At 35.8% G+C, this 16,428-nt stretch overlaps 1 protein-coding gene across 1 annotated transcript; it reads right to left on the reverse strand.

The window, feature by feature from the left end:
• Window positions 1–2,016: 2,016 nt before the first annotated feature.
• LOC114922959 (vomeronasal type-2 receptor 26-like) lies at window positions 2,017–10,540 on the reverse strand. The gene is made up of 7 exons (XM_029285223.1): window positions 10,373–10,540; window positions 10,257–10,261; window positions 8,851–9,019; window positions 6,531–7,391; window positions 4,769–4,996; window positions 4,332–4,458; window positions 2,017–2,918 (listed from the first exon to the last, which is right to left on the reverse strand). The coding sequence occupies exons 1-7, from the start codon at window positions 10,538–10,540 to the stop codon at window positions 2,017–2,019; spliced, it is 2,460 nt and encodes an 819-aa protein (XP_029141056.1).
• Between the last annotated feature and the right edge of the window lie 5,888 nt (window positions 10,541–16,428).

The raw sequence follows: 16,428 nt of genomic DNA on the forward strand, positions 1-16,428 counted from the left end.
TCTCTCCCTCTCTCCCTCTCTCTCTTTCCTCTCCCTCTCTCTTTCTCTCTTTCCTCTCCCTCTCTTTCTTTTTCTCTTTCCTCTCTCTTTCTCTCTCTCTCTCGCTCTTTCCTCTCCCTCTCTCTCCCTCTCTCCTCTCTCTCTCTCTCTTTCCTCTCTCCCCCTCTCTCTTTTTCTCTCTCTCCTCTCCCTCTCTCTCTTTCTCTTCTCTTTCCTCTCTCTCTCCCTCTCTCTCTCTCTTTCTCTCTTTCCTCTCTCTCCCTCTCTTTCTCTCTCTCTCCTCTCCCCCTCTCTCTTTCTCTCTTTCTCTTTCCTCTCTCTCCTTCTCTTTCCTCTCCCTCTCTCTTTTCCTCTCCCTCTCTTTCTCTCTCCCTCTCTCCTCTCCCTCTCTCTTTCTCTCCCTCTCTCTTTCTCTCTCTTTCCTCTCCCTCTCTCTCTTTCTCTTTCTCTTTCCTCTCTCTCTTTCTGTCTCTCTCTCTCTCTTTTCTCTCCCTCTCTCTCTCTGTCTCTTTCTCTCTTTCATCTCCCTCCTCTCTTTCCTCTCTCTCTTTCCTTTCCCTCTTTCTTTCTCTTTCCTCTCTCTCTTTCTCTCTCTCTTTCCTCTCTCTCCCCCCTCTCTTTCTCTCTCTCTTTCTCTCTCTCCCTCTCTCTTTCTCTCTCTCTTTTTCTCTCCCTCGTTTCTCTCTGTCTCTTTCCTCTCTCTCTATTTCTCTCTCTCTCTCTGTTTCTCTCTCTCCCCCCTCTCTCCCTCTCTCCGATCTTCTGCTCACCTGGCAAGCTGGCTTCAAGCTGTTCTCCAACAAGCTGACACAGATTCTTATTGGGCTGGCTCTCTCCTGCCCTTCCTGCTTCCTGTTTCCTGCAGAGATGCAGCCAAGGCAGGAGCCCTGCCCAATAAGCTTCTCAGCTCATTGGAGAATAGAGTGAGGCCACTCTCTTTTTTACACACACACACACACACACACACACACACACACACACACACACACAGAGAGAGAGAGAGAGAGAGAGAGAGAGAGAGAGAGAGAGAGAGAGAGAGAGAGAGAGAGAGAGAGAGAGAGAGAGAGAAAGGAAGCGCAAGTGCCTCTCTCTGTCTCTGTCTCTCTCTCTGCAAATGGCAGAAGAGGCTGGGAGCCACAGGAGAAGGCTCAAAGAGCTGCATGTGGCTCCGGACCCGCAGGTTGCTGACCTGTGCCTTAGAATATGATCAGTGAGATTAAACTATTTAAGACACAAGATTTGAAAGTCATCATCTACACTTTCTCCCTGGGTGAGTTGGTGATAGTCACCACCCACCAACATAGTTTACATATTTCCAATTATTTTAACCGTTGCTTTCATTAGGATCATCACATTTCTACTTTTAAATATTTGACCATTGTTTGGTTAAGTTTTATATACAGTACAACACAGTACAACATCTTTTCATCATTCTCCTTTCAATTACTTCTCTTGTTTGTGGATTAATAGTATTTTTAAGTTCTATATTCTAATCACAAGAGTCATTCCATCAAATCTCCATAAAATTTATGCTTCCTATAGTAGTAAGCACTCAAGTGCTTGAGTAAATTATCCACACTCTTAGTATCAGTGTAGACACATTTTGATAATGCAGGAAAAAGCAGGAAAAAGGAAGTAGGAGTTTTCCATCTTTTTTTCCCTCTGAAATGCTAGTTTGAAAATTGAACAGTTTGGACTAGAAATCAGATTATTTTTTTTTGGGGGGGGGGACTTTCTTTTTCTAAAAATGTAACATTTTCCTGCATTGAATGTTTGGGAAAAACCATAATTCGCTCAACCAGAAATATACTATATGGTTGTTTCAGTGTTTTTAAAAGAAAAAAAAAACATTCATTATTCATATAAATAATGGGGTTGCCTTTCTTATAAAGTGCATATACTGTTCTTCATTACTCTGAAAAAAAGAACTATTTCTGAACAAATTTAGCAAAATAAAAGAAGTTCCAGTTGGAACTGGAGTAATAAGCATACTAAATAAATATAAACAAAAAGATTTCACATGTGTTTCTTTATTAGTTGCTCCTTTCTGTTCAAATTAGGCTTCAGAATAATAATATAGCATTTGGGGGAAAAGATGCAGCACAGTAATCCAGCTGCAGACATCAAAATGGTGAAGACCTCCACAGCCACCATGTATTTTCCTTTGCTGCTCAGATAGGTGGGAACAAAGGATATCAAGACACTACAAAAGACCAACATACTGAAGGTGATAAATTTGGCTTCATTAAAGCTATCAGGTAACTTCCTGGCTAGAAAGGCCACCGTAAAGCTGATAGAAGCCAAGAAACCCATATAACCAAGGACCATGTAAAACATAATGGCTGAGCCTTCATTACATTCCAGAACAATTTCATCAACCATGGAATGCATGTCTGAATCTGGGAATGGGGGAGAAATTGCTAGCCACACACTACAAATGGTGATTTGTACCAGGGAGCAAGATAGGACAATAATGTTGGCCAGCCTTTTCCCGACCCATTTCCTCATTTTGGAGCCTGGTTTGGTGGCCATGAAAGCAAGGACCACTATGGTTGTTTTACCCAATATACAAGAAAGGGCTATAGAGAATATGATGCCAAAAGAAGTTTGTCTCATGAGACATTTTACTTGGTCAGGTTGTCCAATGAAAAGCAAAGTGCAAAGGAAAGAGAGGAAGAGAGCAACAAGAAGAATGTAGGTGAGGTTCCGGTTGTTGGCTTTGACAATGGGAGTGTCCTGATTTTTAATGAAGACCCCCAGTACCACAGCTGAGATGAAAGAAAAAAAGAAAGCAACATTGGTCAAAGTGATTCCTAAGGGTTCTTTGTAAGACAAGAAGGTTGTATGTTTCTGAATGCACAGATCCTGGTTCTTGTTAGGATAGCTTTCTTCAGGACATGGGATACAATCATCTAAATCTGGAAGAGAAATAGAGTTGTCAAGCACATAAGAATTGAAAGTTAGCTTAACCATCCCCAATTTTTTAAAAAAAAAATATTTGAGTGCCTGGAATTTCCAGGTATTTATCACAATGTCTGGGAATTAGGGAATTTAAATTCAATTTATCTGGAAAGTTATAGTTAAGAAAAAAATTAAATCTAATTTGTCTGATAACATAGCCTTTGAAATTGGATTACTCATTCAGATATCATTGTATATTTCAAATTGGATTGTATCTCTCACTTACACTATTGCTTTAGGGGAAATAAATTGTTGCATTAGAACAAATGAACAACATTTATAGTAACACTGATCAGCAAAAGACAGATTAGGGCTTATTTTCTGGTTAGGACTTGTTTTTGGAGAAATACGGTACTAAATGCATGTGTCTGGCTGACAATTTTAATTGGGGCTTATTTTTGTGGTGAGGCTTATATTACAAGAATCCTGAAAGATTTTGCTAGGGCTTATTTTCCAGGTTGGTCTTATTTTGGGGAAAACATGTTATAACATATTTAATTCCATAATGTTTGTATTATCTGTCTGCAGTGTCCAAAAATAGTCAGAAAGTGTTCATGGATTTCAGTTTCCCTGATAATGTTTTTCCATTGTGGCAATGTCCTGGTGAAATCTTTCAACCTGTTCATCTCTTACTATACATAGATTTTTGGGAAAGAAATTATGTATGAATACAGTAAATGAATCTTCAGTGATAAGTTGCATTTTGTCGTGTTGTATGCTGTAAGAAGTTTATCAACCAACTGAATGCAATTTGGTGCTCTGTAAAAAAAGGGTATGGATCAGGCCATTTAGCTCAAATCTGAAACCAATGTATATGCTCTCTCTAAATAAAATTATAAACCCTCCTTTAGAGGGAAAAAAGCAAAAGCAAAAAGAAAACCCTTTGAATTTGATAGCTAGATGATAGATTGATGATTAGATAGATGGACAGACAGACAGACAGACAGATAGACAGTTCATATTCCATTGCCTTGTTTTATGAGTTGGGGCCATGTTGACTAGAAACAATCCCCATGGACATAGTAGTTATCTATCTCCTAAGGGTGTGTAGCCTGTATAGTGCTTTAAACTTATTAACCTTCAGAGTTAATAGATATCAAATGTTATCAATCCTCCCCAAAAATCAGACAGGAAAAATAAAGAAGTGAGCAAATTCTACATCGTTATAAGGCTACATTAGAAGAATTTTGCAAGTCAGAAAGCACAAAACCTTTCTCTGCTCTATTGATGTTTAGCTCTATTGACCCATTAAGGCAGGACCTTTTTAAATTACTTTCTCTGACTCTTCATTGTAGATACCATATCTTGCCCTTTTCAACCAAAGGCATTGTCACATTCCATAACACAACTTCTTGCATGTCATCTTTTACCTGTCTGGTTGGCAATTTTCCCTTCTGGGCAACAAAGGCATTTGTAACAGCAAAATGGCTTCCCTTCTATTTTGACCTTGCTATATCCCAAGGAGCAATGAGCATTGCACAAAGAAACAGGTTGTGTCTGTTAATAAATGAAAGTACAGTACAATTAGAATTTAAAAATTAACATTCTAGAAATCATCATTTTGGNGGCATAATGTGTCATGTAAATGAAAAATCTGTTATTTATCTGATAGGCTTTGATATTAGCATTAATTAGCTCATAGATAGGAGGACATTGTTTTTCTTTTTCTTCTGCAAAATCCTCTTCAAAGTCCTGTGTATCAAGAATATTGTTTTTCTTGTACTTGATTCATTAATTTGTGTGGGTGTTCAGAGATCAGCTTCAGCATGAACAGTGAACTACCTGTTGAAAAATGAATAATAGATACCTGGTTAAAAAGCTTGGGCCAGACAATGTTATCTACCGATAGAGAAAGAAGGCTTTCTAGCTGAGCTGATGGATTTACTTTCCCAACTTTGATCCTAAGAAAGGATTGATTGGGAAAGGTGACCCAGTTGATAATATCAAAGCCAGTTGCAACCTTCCCATTCTTGTCAAATAGTATGTTTTCTCCAGCACTGTTGTTAAATGAGACTTTTCTCAGGTAGTGATGAAGCTCAAGAGAAGAACATGACAGTAATTAATAAAGGCATACAAGAATGGGAAAAACATACAGCAATAATATTTCAAAAGACGTTGTTGTGCTCCCTATTTATAATAATAATACTATTAATTCATCACTTGGATCAACAGCATCCAAAATGCTCACGAAAAAAGACAGAGAAATGCTATGGACCACTACAGCCCCTTTTTAATGTCTGTCTGTCTGTCTGTCTGTCTGTCTGTCTGTCTGTCTGTCTGTCTGTCTGTCTGTCTGTCTGTCTGTCTGTCTATCTATCAAATGTATTGGCCACCCATCTTACCATAGGGTAACATAGGTGGCGTAAAGTTATATCTAAGTTAAAACGTAAATGATAAAATCAAACCTTAACACCAAGACATATGGCGAGGATGGGTGACAGAGTATGAGGGGGGGGGAGATCTATTATTACTCAGTCAACATTGTGCTGTTCCCCTACTGGGGTCCCAAGCCAACTGACAAAACCTTGTTTTAGGCCCTTAGGAAAAGATAGGAAGGTTGGGGCCAACCTCACATATGGGTGGGACAAGATTTTCTAGAGGGTGGGAGCAATAGCAGAGAAAGTTCTTGTCCTGGACCCCACCAGCTGAAATATTTGGGCTGACGGGACCCGCAGCATACCTCCTCTGCTAGTAGGAGTGATATGAGCCAATCCAAGTGGTGTAAGACAGTTCCATCACCTGGAACTACTTGCCACAACCACGAACAGCATGTTTTCCTCTTCCTTAGTATCATTTGACAATCATGCCACCTTTTTCTATCTCCTTCCTCACCATTGTGTCCTCTCTGTGTTGTAATTTTTATTTTTAGTGCTTGAAACCACTATTCTCCCGTCATAATTATGTATCCATCTTTTCCAAAGCACTAAATGGTTTTTCAAAATTCTGTGTTACATGTTGAGAGAGAGAAAGTGGATGCACCATATCCCTGTATTTCACCAGGAGAAAAAGACCTTCTCCCACCATTCCTAAACAACAGAATTTGCTCTGAAAAGTGATAGCAATATCACTAATAGGAAAGGTTTGTGGGAGATGTTCCTTTTAGGGTCCTTATTTACAATTTAATTAAAAATGTAATGGAGAAATGACACAATAATTGCACCTTTAATTGGATTATCAGATAACTAATGTATTATTGCAAACTGGAATTGGCAGCATTCCTTTTTTGCAGCAATACTTTAGTCAACTGATTATCAAAGTTATTTGAAATCCAAATACCTTGGAATACTTGGAACTTTGCATCATAAAGAAACATTATTATTATTATTATTATTATTATTATTATTATTATTATTATTATTATTATTATTATTATTATTATTATTATTATTATTATTATTATTATTCTGGGGGAAATTAACCTTTTGATACAAGATCAGGAGATGTGGACATTATGATCCATCTAAGTCATTCCTCCAGCATTATATTTAAATTACATTCTATATACTATGTGGACAGTGGTAGATATGGAAGCAAAATCACCTGCTAAATTAGCAAATATAGGAGCTTACCTGCCATACTTGATGACTGAGAAGCTTCTGCTTCCCTCTAGCAATCATTGCTCTGTGCTTGAAGTGGGATGTATGCATGGCTTGGAGAGCATGTGCCACACCATAGACTGCATTGTAGATACTGTAGCTTTGCCCAGTCATGCCCAGTTGAAAAACAGAGTCTGGAAGACTCTCCAACTTCTCTTCCCCACTGCACCTTTCTTCTGACTTTGTATTTAAAGTGGAATTTGAGAAGGAACATCCAAAGGCTTGTTCCCAAAAGACCCTTGAAAAACTATCTTCCTCTTCTGGAACACTGTTTCTCATCTGAAGAAATGTCTTGAATCTTAATAATTCTTTTGAGGAAACTGAGAAGGAAAGAGCCCCATGAATGAAGTCCATACTGCTGTCTCTTTGAAATGGAAGTGAAGTGTATTCCATCTGGGCTGAAAAAATCCAAACTTTGTCTTTTCTCTCTAATGTTGTGTCCAAATATTCTGAAACAGAGGAGATCATTCTGAAAAGAACCATAATCTGGTTTTCACAATATACAATCACAACATTAGATATGCTTGTCGTAATGACTTTGTATATTTGAAGAAAACTATCCATTTTTTCTCCCAAATCATTTGAAAAAGTTACTGTTGGAAACTCTTCAATGTAATCGAAACATAGTCCATTCTGGGAAAATATGACAAGCACTTCTCTGATAAATCTTTCAGCAATCTCATTTTTGTGAAAAAGTATCCCAATCCAGGACCACTTAAAATGAAGCAGCAACTGGAGAATCCCCATAATTTGAAGATGTTCATTTGGAAACATCTGATAAAAGAAAGCTGTATGAATCCTGTTATCTGTCACTGGAGCAGAGCCATATGTAACCTTAGGAAATAAAGAAATGCAAAGTATAGGCATATGTTTTTCATATAAATGATAAATGAATTAAATCTGACTGATCCATATTGTTGGTTTGATTTTCAGGGATTATTCATACCTCATTAAGAATCATCTTTTAATTTCTATGAAAATAATTAAAATAAACCCATTGTTTTTAAAATATTAACCACATTCAATGTGGGTGGAATGCATTGGGTTTGAGAGAAGACTAAAAATATAAAAAGCCAGTTTGTATGGTGGATCAGAGTAGTCTAAACTAAACTTGATTTCAGAATTGATGTAGTATAGTTATTTCTTTTTTTACCTCTAATAAGGTATTTCAGATTGTCAAAAAAACTGGTTTTCATCCAGTTTGGGTAGGATTAATTGAACATTTTGAACAATTTAGTATTGACTTCTCTGTTGAGAACTCACATAGCTGGTTGTGATGGGTACAACCCTGCTGCACATTTATCCAGAAAAAATGAGCATATACAGTAAATGTGTAGCAAAAGATTTCATTGGCAGAATTTGATGGTCAGAGTAACTTCTCATTAAGGTTTTGTAACCCCAAAGATCCATTAAGTAATAATTTAACAATAATGTCTTAATGCACTATTTTGTTATAGTTTTTTTTATTTTAGAACCATAAGCCTCCCTCCCTCCCCCCCTTTCTTTCTTTTCTTAGTAAGAATATGAATGCAGCTATATTCTTGTAGATTGAAATACTGGGGCATAAGCCATGGAATGAATACATTATTTAAAGCAATCATATTTTGTCATGGAAGAAAGTCTTGTGACTGAGATTATTGGTACTACAGCTATCTGTATTAGATTATTTGATACTACTTATCAACCAGAGAAATTTGTCATGTAAGTAATGCTTCTGGATAATTGTAATTGCCTTCTAAGTGTAATTTCCAATCACCTTCTCATTTAAGCTCCTACTCCATAATCCAGTGAAGGAAAGAGAAAAATGAACCAAGAAAAACCACCTAGCCTCAATAGAACAAACATTTCCATAATTGTCTGCAGACAAACCAAAATGCTATTTTAAATCATTTGTAGGAACAAATCACTATTCAGTCATATATTCTTTTTTATTATAAGTACACCACTTTCATCTTCAAAATATATAAAACATTACAATTTCTTGTTATTTTAGTTTTGTTATTACCTTAATTGGTTTGGAAATTTCATGGAAATCAACAGGAAATTATTTCAAATTAAAAGAAAAATCTCTCTTAAGACCAAGAGGATTCATCTTTTTTTTCTTTTCTTTTCTTTTCTTTTTTTCCAGTTTGAGACAAAATCCTCTAAATCAGCATAATTTTCATTAAATCAGGACAGGAAAAATGTTTAAGTGTTGTGTAGCCTGAAGTTATATATCTACTGATTACAACCAATCCAGTAAATTCCATTAAAAAGAATAGAAGTTTTGCTTTTTTTCATGTGCAGGTCCTACCTGTGGAATCTTGTAAATACTCAGGATGTCTGCCATAACCTGAGAGTGATGAGAGTTTGGTCCGGCAATAACACATATTAAGTTTTGGTGGATGCTGGATTTGTAGTTGGGAACAAATTTGTCATGTGAAGAAAGAAGCTCCATAGAAGCAAGGTAAGTCCATGTTGCCGTCAAATAGTTGTTATATATACCAAAGCCCAGAGTGATGTTTGGCAAGATCTGAGGATTTTCATTGATCTCCTTTACAGCAAATACCAAGGACAAGATATGCAAATAGTTCTGTAGAAACAAACTACAAGGGAGGGTACTGCCTCTGTCACAATATTTATATTTCCAAACAAAGAATTTGTTACATTTTAATTTAATAATATTTGTTAATAGCAAGATTCAAATTAGAATCCAAGATTCCAGGTATAGAAAATACCTGTCCTCACGTTCCATAAATTTGAATATAGAATAAGCTACTTGGAGGATAACCTGTTTGATATCCAAAACTTTGAGTACTGTAAATTATTGCTTTTACAATGTTTTTCTAGTATTAGGATATTTCTATCTCATTTTGAAAGATCAAATTTTGTATATTGAGCCACATTAGGAATGGTGATATGTAAAAGCTGGAAAGGAAACATTTTTTAGCACCTAAGAAATCCTCTCTTTGATTTCAAGATTGTTTGATTAGGAAAAAAAAAGAATTATATAGATGAGTTAGACTGCAAAACTACCCAGGCTAAATTCAGTGGAAGATGCAAAATTCTTCCTACATGTGAAGTAAAGGCCAATATGTCATGAAATAAAAGTGTGCTTAGATTTTTTTATATTACTATAAACCAGAATAGAAACTGTTCTCAATTGAAAACATGTTGGTTGGGCCACTGTTATGTCTACTCTGAATTCCAGTCATACTCAAATCAATTTTTTAAAAAGTGACATGGAACGTCTGCATATATTTAGTCTCAGACATAAAATAATTAACTTTAGGTTTAGCTCACAGAAACGTCTGTTCCTTGCAGGATGTGATCTGATCAGTTACAGGCATACAGTTGTATACTGGAATTGGTGTGCCATGGGAGTTTGGGACAGAAACATTGGGAAACCAGAAAGGACCAAGTAGAGTGCTACAGATTTCTTTCTTTCTTTCTTTCTTTCTTTCTTTCTTTCTTTCTTTCTTTCTTTCTTTCTTTCTTTCTTTCTTTCTTTCTTTCTTTCTTTCTTCCTTCCTTCCTTCCTTCCTTCCTTCCTTCCTTTCTTTTTTTTCTTCCTTCCTTCCTTCCTTCCTTCCTTTCTTTCTTCCTTCCTTCCTTTCTTTTTTTTCTTCCTTTCTTCCTTCCTTCCTTCCTTCCTTCCTTCCTTCCTTCCTTCCTTCCTTCCTTCCTTTCTTTCTTTCTTTCTTTCTTTCTTACATATATATATACTGTACATTCAAGATAAAAGTTATATTTCAATCATTTATGGCCTCCCTAAAATACATTAACTAATTATCCAGTCAGATTTGGGAACTGATATAATTAAAAATGAGAACTACATACAAGGGATCTTCAATAAGTTCTTCTGATGGAATTTTTTTGAAAGTAATCAGGTTAGACATTACGTAGATCAGAGAAATAATGCCACCAATGATGAGATCACCTGAGTGGTAAGACTTGTATTTAACAGTAGGATTGTCGATGGTGCATTTAGCATCCTGGAACATGACCTGAAGAAGCTACTTTTTCACCCAACAGTTTGAAGAGGAAGATTCCAAATCATAGATGCATGTTGTACAAATGATCATTGATATGGCTTCTGAATATAGGGAAACCTAACACTTTGCTTCTTTCTCTTGGATAATATAAATGAAGAACTACATTATATAAGAAAAACAAACTCATACAGTGTTGCTCTTTATGTGTTGTATTTCAATATGTTTAGAAATGAAGAATATTAATAACATCAGTCAGTCTGGGTGGCGTCCTATTTTGCTCTGCTCTTTGAAAGTCTCTAGAGCTCAGAGGAGTAGAATTAAATATGGTCAATTATGGGATACAACATCTTTTGCTTTTCTGATATAACAGGATAAAATAATAAGGTTGGAGTAAATGGTTTGTGGCATTCTGCATAGTAGCAACAGAAAAGCAGATTGCGATAGAAGGCAAAGAAGACAAAGGAAACCAAATAAATAATACAATGTATGAAAAAGAATAAGTTTGTCAGGTTTGGCCTGTGTGATGGTATGACACAGAAGTCAAGTATCCCCATTGAGTAGTTTTATCAATGAGGAAACAATGTTAAACCAAAAAGCTTCATTATTTGTCACAAAACATCCATGGTTTTAGATCACCAAGAGTTTGTTACTCTTCTCTGGCCATCAGTCCTTGAAATATCATTAAATGGCTTCAGTTTAGAAAAATTATAGTCAGTTTTGATGTTATGGTTGATTGAATCAATCAACCACAAAGAAGAGGGTGTCAAGCTATTTTCCAAGGCGCCGGAAGGCAGGACAAGAAGCAACGGGTCGAAACTAAGCAAAGAGAGAAGCAACCTAGAACTAAGGAGAAACTTCTTGACAGTTAGAACAATTAACCAGTGGAACAACCTGCCTCCAGAAGCGGTGAATGCTCCAACACTGGAGGTTTTTAAGAAGAGACTGGACAGCTATTTGTCCAAAATGGTATAGGGTTTCCTGCCTGAGCAGGGGGTTGGACTAGATGACCTCCAAGGTCCCTTCCAACTTTACTATTATTATTATTATTATTATGAATCACCTTTGACTTGTGGTATTTGCAAGAACAAGTCCATGGATTTTCCTTGACACTTCCAAAAGTGCTTTGCCATTTTCTTGTTCTTATGGCCAAGAGAGAATGACTGGTTCAGGTGATTTTTTTTCTCAAACACATATGTAGCTTGTGACCCAGGGCCTAAGGCTATGAGAGAATACATGACCTAAAAAAATTGAAGTCAAGCCTCAGAAGATATGACTTATAGTCATGACTTCTACAAACTATGACTGCTACAAACTGAATCTTGAGTGAGATTGTCCCAAAGATGCTTTTTCATAAGGCAACTGGACTTTCTTGTTTTTCATTGAAGATGTTTCACTTCTCATCCAAGAAGCTTCCAATTATTTAAAGTTGCAACTTGATCTCCAAATAATGTATCTGCTCTTAGTATTTTATTAATTTTAAACTCTAACCTTACTAAATTGCTTACATTACTTTCTTCCCCTTCTAAGCAGGAAGAGTGACTCAAGAGAAAAGTACATATACATATACATATACACTCAATATAAATTTATATATTGGGAGTCATAAAAATCCTAGAACCAATAAACCTCATTCATTAGTTATCAAAATGAAAAATCATAAGTTCTCTGGAAGGGCCACAGTTGGCAGACTTTGCCTCTAGAATATGGTCAGTGTGGTGAAACACTTTAAGATACATTAGAAGGTTTTGAAACTCATCATTTACACTTTCTTCCTGTATGAATTGGTGATAGTCACCACCACCAACATACTTTACATATTTACAATTATTTTAACCCACTTGTTTTCATTAGCATCACCAGATTCATACTTTTAAATATCTGACCAGTTTTGGGAAAATTTTATATACAGTACAACTTCTTTTAATCATTCTCCTTTCAATTACTTCTCTTGTTTGTGGATTAATGGTATTTTTAAATGCTATATTCCAATTAGAAGAGTCATCCCATTAAATCTCCCTAAAATTTATGCTTCCTATAGTAGTAAGTACTCAAGTGCTTGAGTACATTTTCCACACTCTTAGTATGAGTGTAGACACATTTTGAGAATGCAGGGAAAATCAGCAAAAATGAAGTAGGGAGTTATCCATCTTTTCCCCTCTGAAATGCTAGTTTGAAAACTGAGCAGTTTGGACTAGAAATCAGATTTTTTGGCAAACTTTCTTTTTCTAGAAAATTTAACATTTTCCTGAATTGAATGTTTAGGAATAACTATAATTCGCTCAACCAGAAATATACTATATGGCTGTTCCTGTGTTTTTAAAAGGAAAAATATTCATTACTCATATAAACAATGGGATTACCTTTCTGATGAAGTGCATATATTGTTCTTTATTACTCTGAAAAAAGAGAACTATTTCTGAACAAATTTAGCAAACTGAAAGAAGCTCCAGTTGGACCTGGAGAAAGAAGCTTACTAAATAAATATAAACAAAAAAGATTTCACATGTGTTTCTTTATTAGCTGCACCTTTTTGTACAAATCAGGCCTCAGAACAATAACATAGCATTTGGGAAAAAAGATGCAGCCCAGTAATCCAGCTGCGGATGTCAAAATTGAGAAGACCTCCACAGCCACCATGTATTTTCCCTTGCTGCTCAGATAGGTGGGAACAAAAGATATCCAGACATTACAAAAGACCAACATACTGAAGGTAATAAATTTGGCTTCATTAAAGCTATCAGGTAACTTCCTGGCTAGGAAGGCTACTGTAAAGCTGATGGCCGCCAAGAACTCCATAAAGCCAATGACAGTGTAAAACATGATGGCTAAACCTTCATTACATTCCAGGATAATTTCTTCAATAATAGAATGCATGCCTGAATCTGGGAATGGGGGAAAAATTGCTAGCCACACACTACAAATAGTGACATGTATCAGGGAGCAAAATAGGACAATAGTGCTGACTAGCCTTTTCCCCACCCATTTCCTCATTTTGGAGCCTGGCTTGGTGGCCATGAAAGCAAGGACCACTATGGTTGTTTTACCCAATATACAAGAAAGGGCTATAAAGAATATGATGTCAAAAGAAGTTTGTCTCATGAGATATTTTACTTGATCAGATTGTCCAAAGAAAAGCAAAGTGCAAAGGAAAGAGAGGAAGAGAGCAATGAGAAGAATATAAGTGAGGTTCCTGTTGTTGGCTTTGACAATTGGAGTGTCCTGATTTTTAATGAAGATCTCCAGTACCACAGCTGAGATGAAAGAAAAAAAGAAAGCAACACTGCTCAATGTGATTCCGAAAGGTTCTTTGTAAGACAAGAAGGTTGTATGTTTTTGAATGCACAGATCCTGGTTCTTGTTAGGGTAGTTTTCTTCAGGACATGGGAAACAGTCATCTAAATCTGGAGGAGAAGTAGAGTTGTCAAGCATTCAAAGTTAGATCAGCCATCCCCAACTTTCAGAAATATAATATTTGAGCACTTGGAATTTCCAGGTGTTCATCCCAAAGTCTGGCAATTTGAAATTCAACTTATCTAGAAAGTTATAAGCAAGAAAATCTTTAAATCCAATTTGTCTGAGAACAGATCCTTTGAAAGCAGATTACTCCTTCAGATATAATTTTGTTCTATTTATACATTTGAAATGGGATTTTGTCTCCCATTTACTCTATTGGTTTAGGGGAAACACACTGTGATAGTACAATATAGCAACAATGTTTATAATAATATAAAAGAACATTTTTTGAAAAGTTTTGCTTTTGATGCATTTGGTGGAATTTGGTGATTATCATAGACCCCTTCAAATGAACACAAATATAATTTCAGGATGAGTATATGATGTAGGAATCTTGAGAAATGTGAAATTAGCTTTTAATGACTATAATGTATTTAATTCCATAAAGTTTGCACATGTTGCATTAATTTAACAGAGGCAGCTCTTTTGTTGCTGATTTTTATTTATGCTCATTGTCCAGTGCATCTCACTGCAGTGTCCAAAAATCATCAACCAATATTGGTGGATTTCAGTAGCCCTAATACTGTTTTTTCCATTGTGGCAATGTCCATTTTTGGTAAAGAAGTTGGAGTGTGAATGTAGAATATGATATGTCAGTGACATGTTGCACTTTGTAGTGTTGTGTGCTATAAGAAGTTTGTCAACCAGCTGAATGTAGTTTTTATGCTCTATTGTTACCAAGAAAATTCTCAATGAGATCCTTGAAAGCTTTCCTGGGGCTTATATGGCCCCACTAACAAATCTTCGAACTGCTTGTGATTGATGATGTATCCGATCTGTGGTCCAAAAAAAATGCCTTCCTTAATCTTGGCATCAATTATTCTTGTAAACGTCTGTCTCAAATAATGAAAAGCTTTATCTCCCTTGTTTATTATTTTCATAAAAATTTTCATCAGTCTGAGTAAAATGGAGGCAAAAATATCTTTGTTGGGTCAACAAAGGGTTCATGTGCGACAATTTTCTTTCCTGGAACCAAATTCTTTCAGAGTGGCCATTTACGTACGTAATACCAGTACTTGGAATATCTGAGATGCATTTTATTGATGTTCCTTCCTCCACTTTTAAGACCTTGCTCATTCCCTTCAATACCAGCTGCCCATTTGTGTATTTATTATAAAACTAATTTGAAAACTAAAATCATGGAATTTGCCAAATTATACATAGCCATTTGATAGATAGATAGATAGATAGATAGATAGATAGATAGATAGATAGATAGATAGATAGATAGATAGATAGATATCAAATTTTATTGACCCTGCCTGATAAACCAGACAGAAAAAAACAACTAGGTGGGCTAATTCTACATTATAACAAGGCTACATTAAAAGAATGATGCAAGCCCAAAAGTACAAAACTTTTTTCTGCCACTTTCAATTGATTTGTCCATTAAGGCAGATCCTTTTTAGGTTTTCTGACTCTTAAATCACTGGGGGCAGCATCTCTTCTGCTCTTTCCCCAAGGGCATTGCCACATTCCTTTACAAAACTTCTTGCATGGTTTCTCTTACCTGTCTGGTTGGCAATTTTCCCTTTGGGGCAACGAAGGCATTTGTAACAGCAAAAATCGCTTCCCTTCTATTTTGACTTTGCTGTAACCCAAGGAGCAATGATCACTGCACAGAGAAATAAGTTGTGCCTATTAATAAATGAAAGTGGAATGCATTTAGAATTTAAACAATTTCACTCTAGAAATCATCAACTTTGATGTATATTTTCTTTATTTTGTTCAGAGTTATGAAACATTCTATGCTAGCATGAAAGACTTATTTTTTTCCCTTAAAATATCGTCCTGGCATAGTGAGTCATATAAATGGAAAATCTCTTATTCATGTGATAGATCTCAAATATTAGGCCTAATATTTGAGAGACAGGGATACGTTGAGTTAGTTTTTCTTCTGCAAAATATGTACCTGAAGAATATAGTTTTGCTTGTGCTTGATCCGTTAATTTGTGCAGCTGTTCAAAGATGCATGAGTACTGAACCACCTCTTGAAAAATGAATAATAGATACCTGGTTAAAAAGATTGGGCCAAACAATGTTTTTTTTTTCCAAAGAAATTTTATTTTTTTTTCCATCATAAAAGACAATCATCACATAAGTAAACACAATAACAAATAAAAACCCCCACCCCACCCCGCGGACTTCCCAAACCTAATCCCAGGATAATATTCATCTAAAAGTAAACAAATACTAATATCTCTAACTCCACAAAATATCTTAATCTACGAGAAAAGATAGAAAGAGTAAACAAACTTAGAAAATCTAAAAACCTAAATTATATTCTACCACTCTATGCTTCTTTTGAATATAAACAATCCATCTTCTCCATATTGATAAAAATTGTTCATTCGAATGATTCTTCAAATAAGCCGAAATCTTTG

The sequence above is a fragment of the Protobothrops mucrosquamatus genome, unplaced genomic scaffold (assembly GCF_001527695.2).
Source record: "Protobothrops mucrosquamatus isolate PMUCROS unplaced genomic scaffold, P.Mucros_1.0 scaffold1428, whole genome shotgun sequence".
NCBI classification, from domain to species: domain Eukaryota; kingdom Metazoa; phylum Chordata; class Lepidosauria; order Squamata; family Viperidae; genus Protobothrops; species Protobothrops mucrosquamatus.

What these genes read in the sequence shown, in the direction of transcription:
- LOC114922959 (XM_029285223.1), bottom strand. Translation starts at nt 10,540, where the DNA reads ATGTTCCAGGATGCTAAATGCACCATCGACAATCCTACTGTTAAATAC. An exon ending in GGCCCAAGCTTTTTAACCAG is followed by an intron (nt 4,459 to 4,768) that starts GTATCTATTATT and finishes ATTTATTAACAG; the next exon opens with ACACAACCTGTTTCTTTGTG. An exon ending in GAAAATTGCCAACCAGACAG is followed by an intron (nt 2,919 to 4,331) that starts GTAAAAGATGAC and finishes TTTCTCTTCCAG; the next exon opens with ATTTAGATGATTGTATCCCA.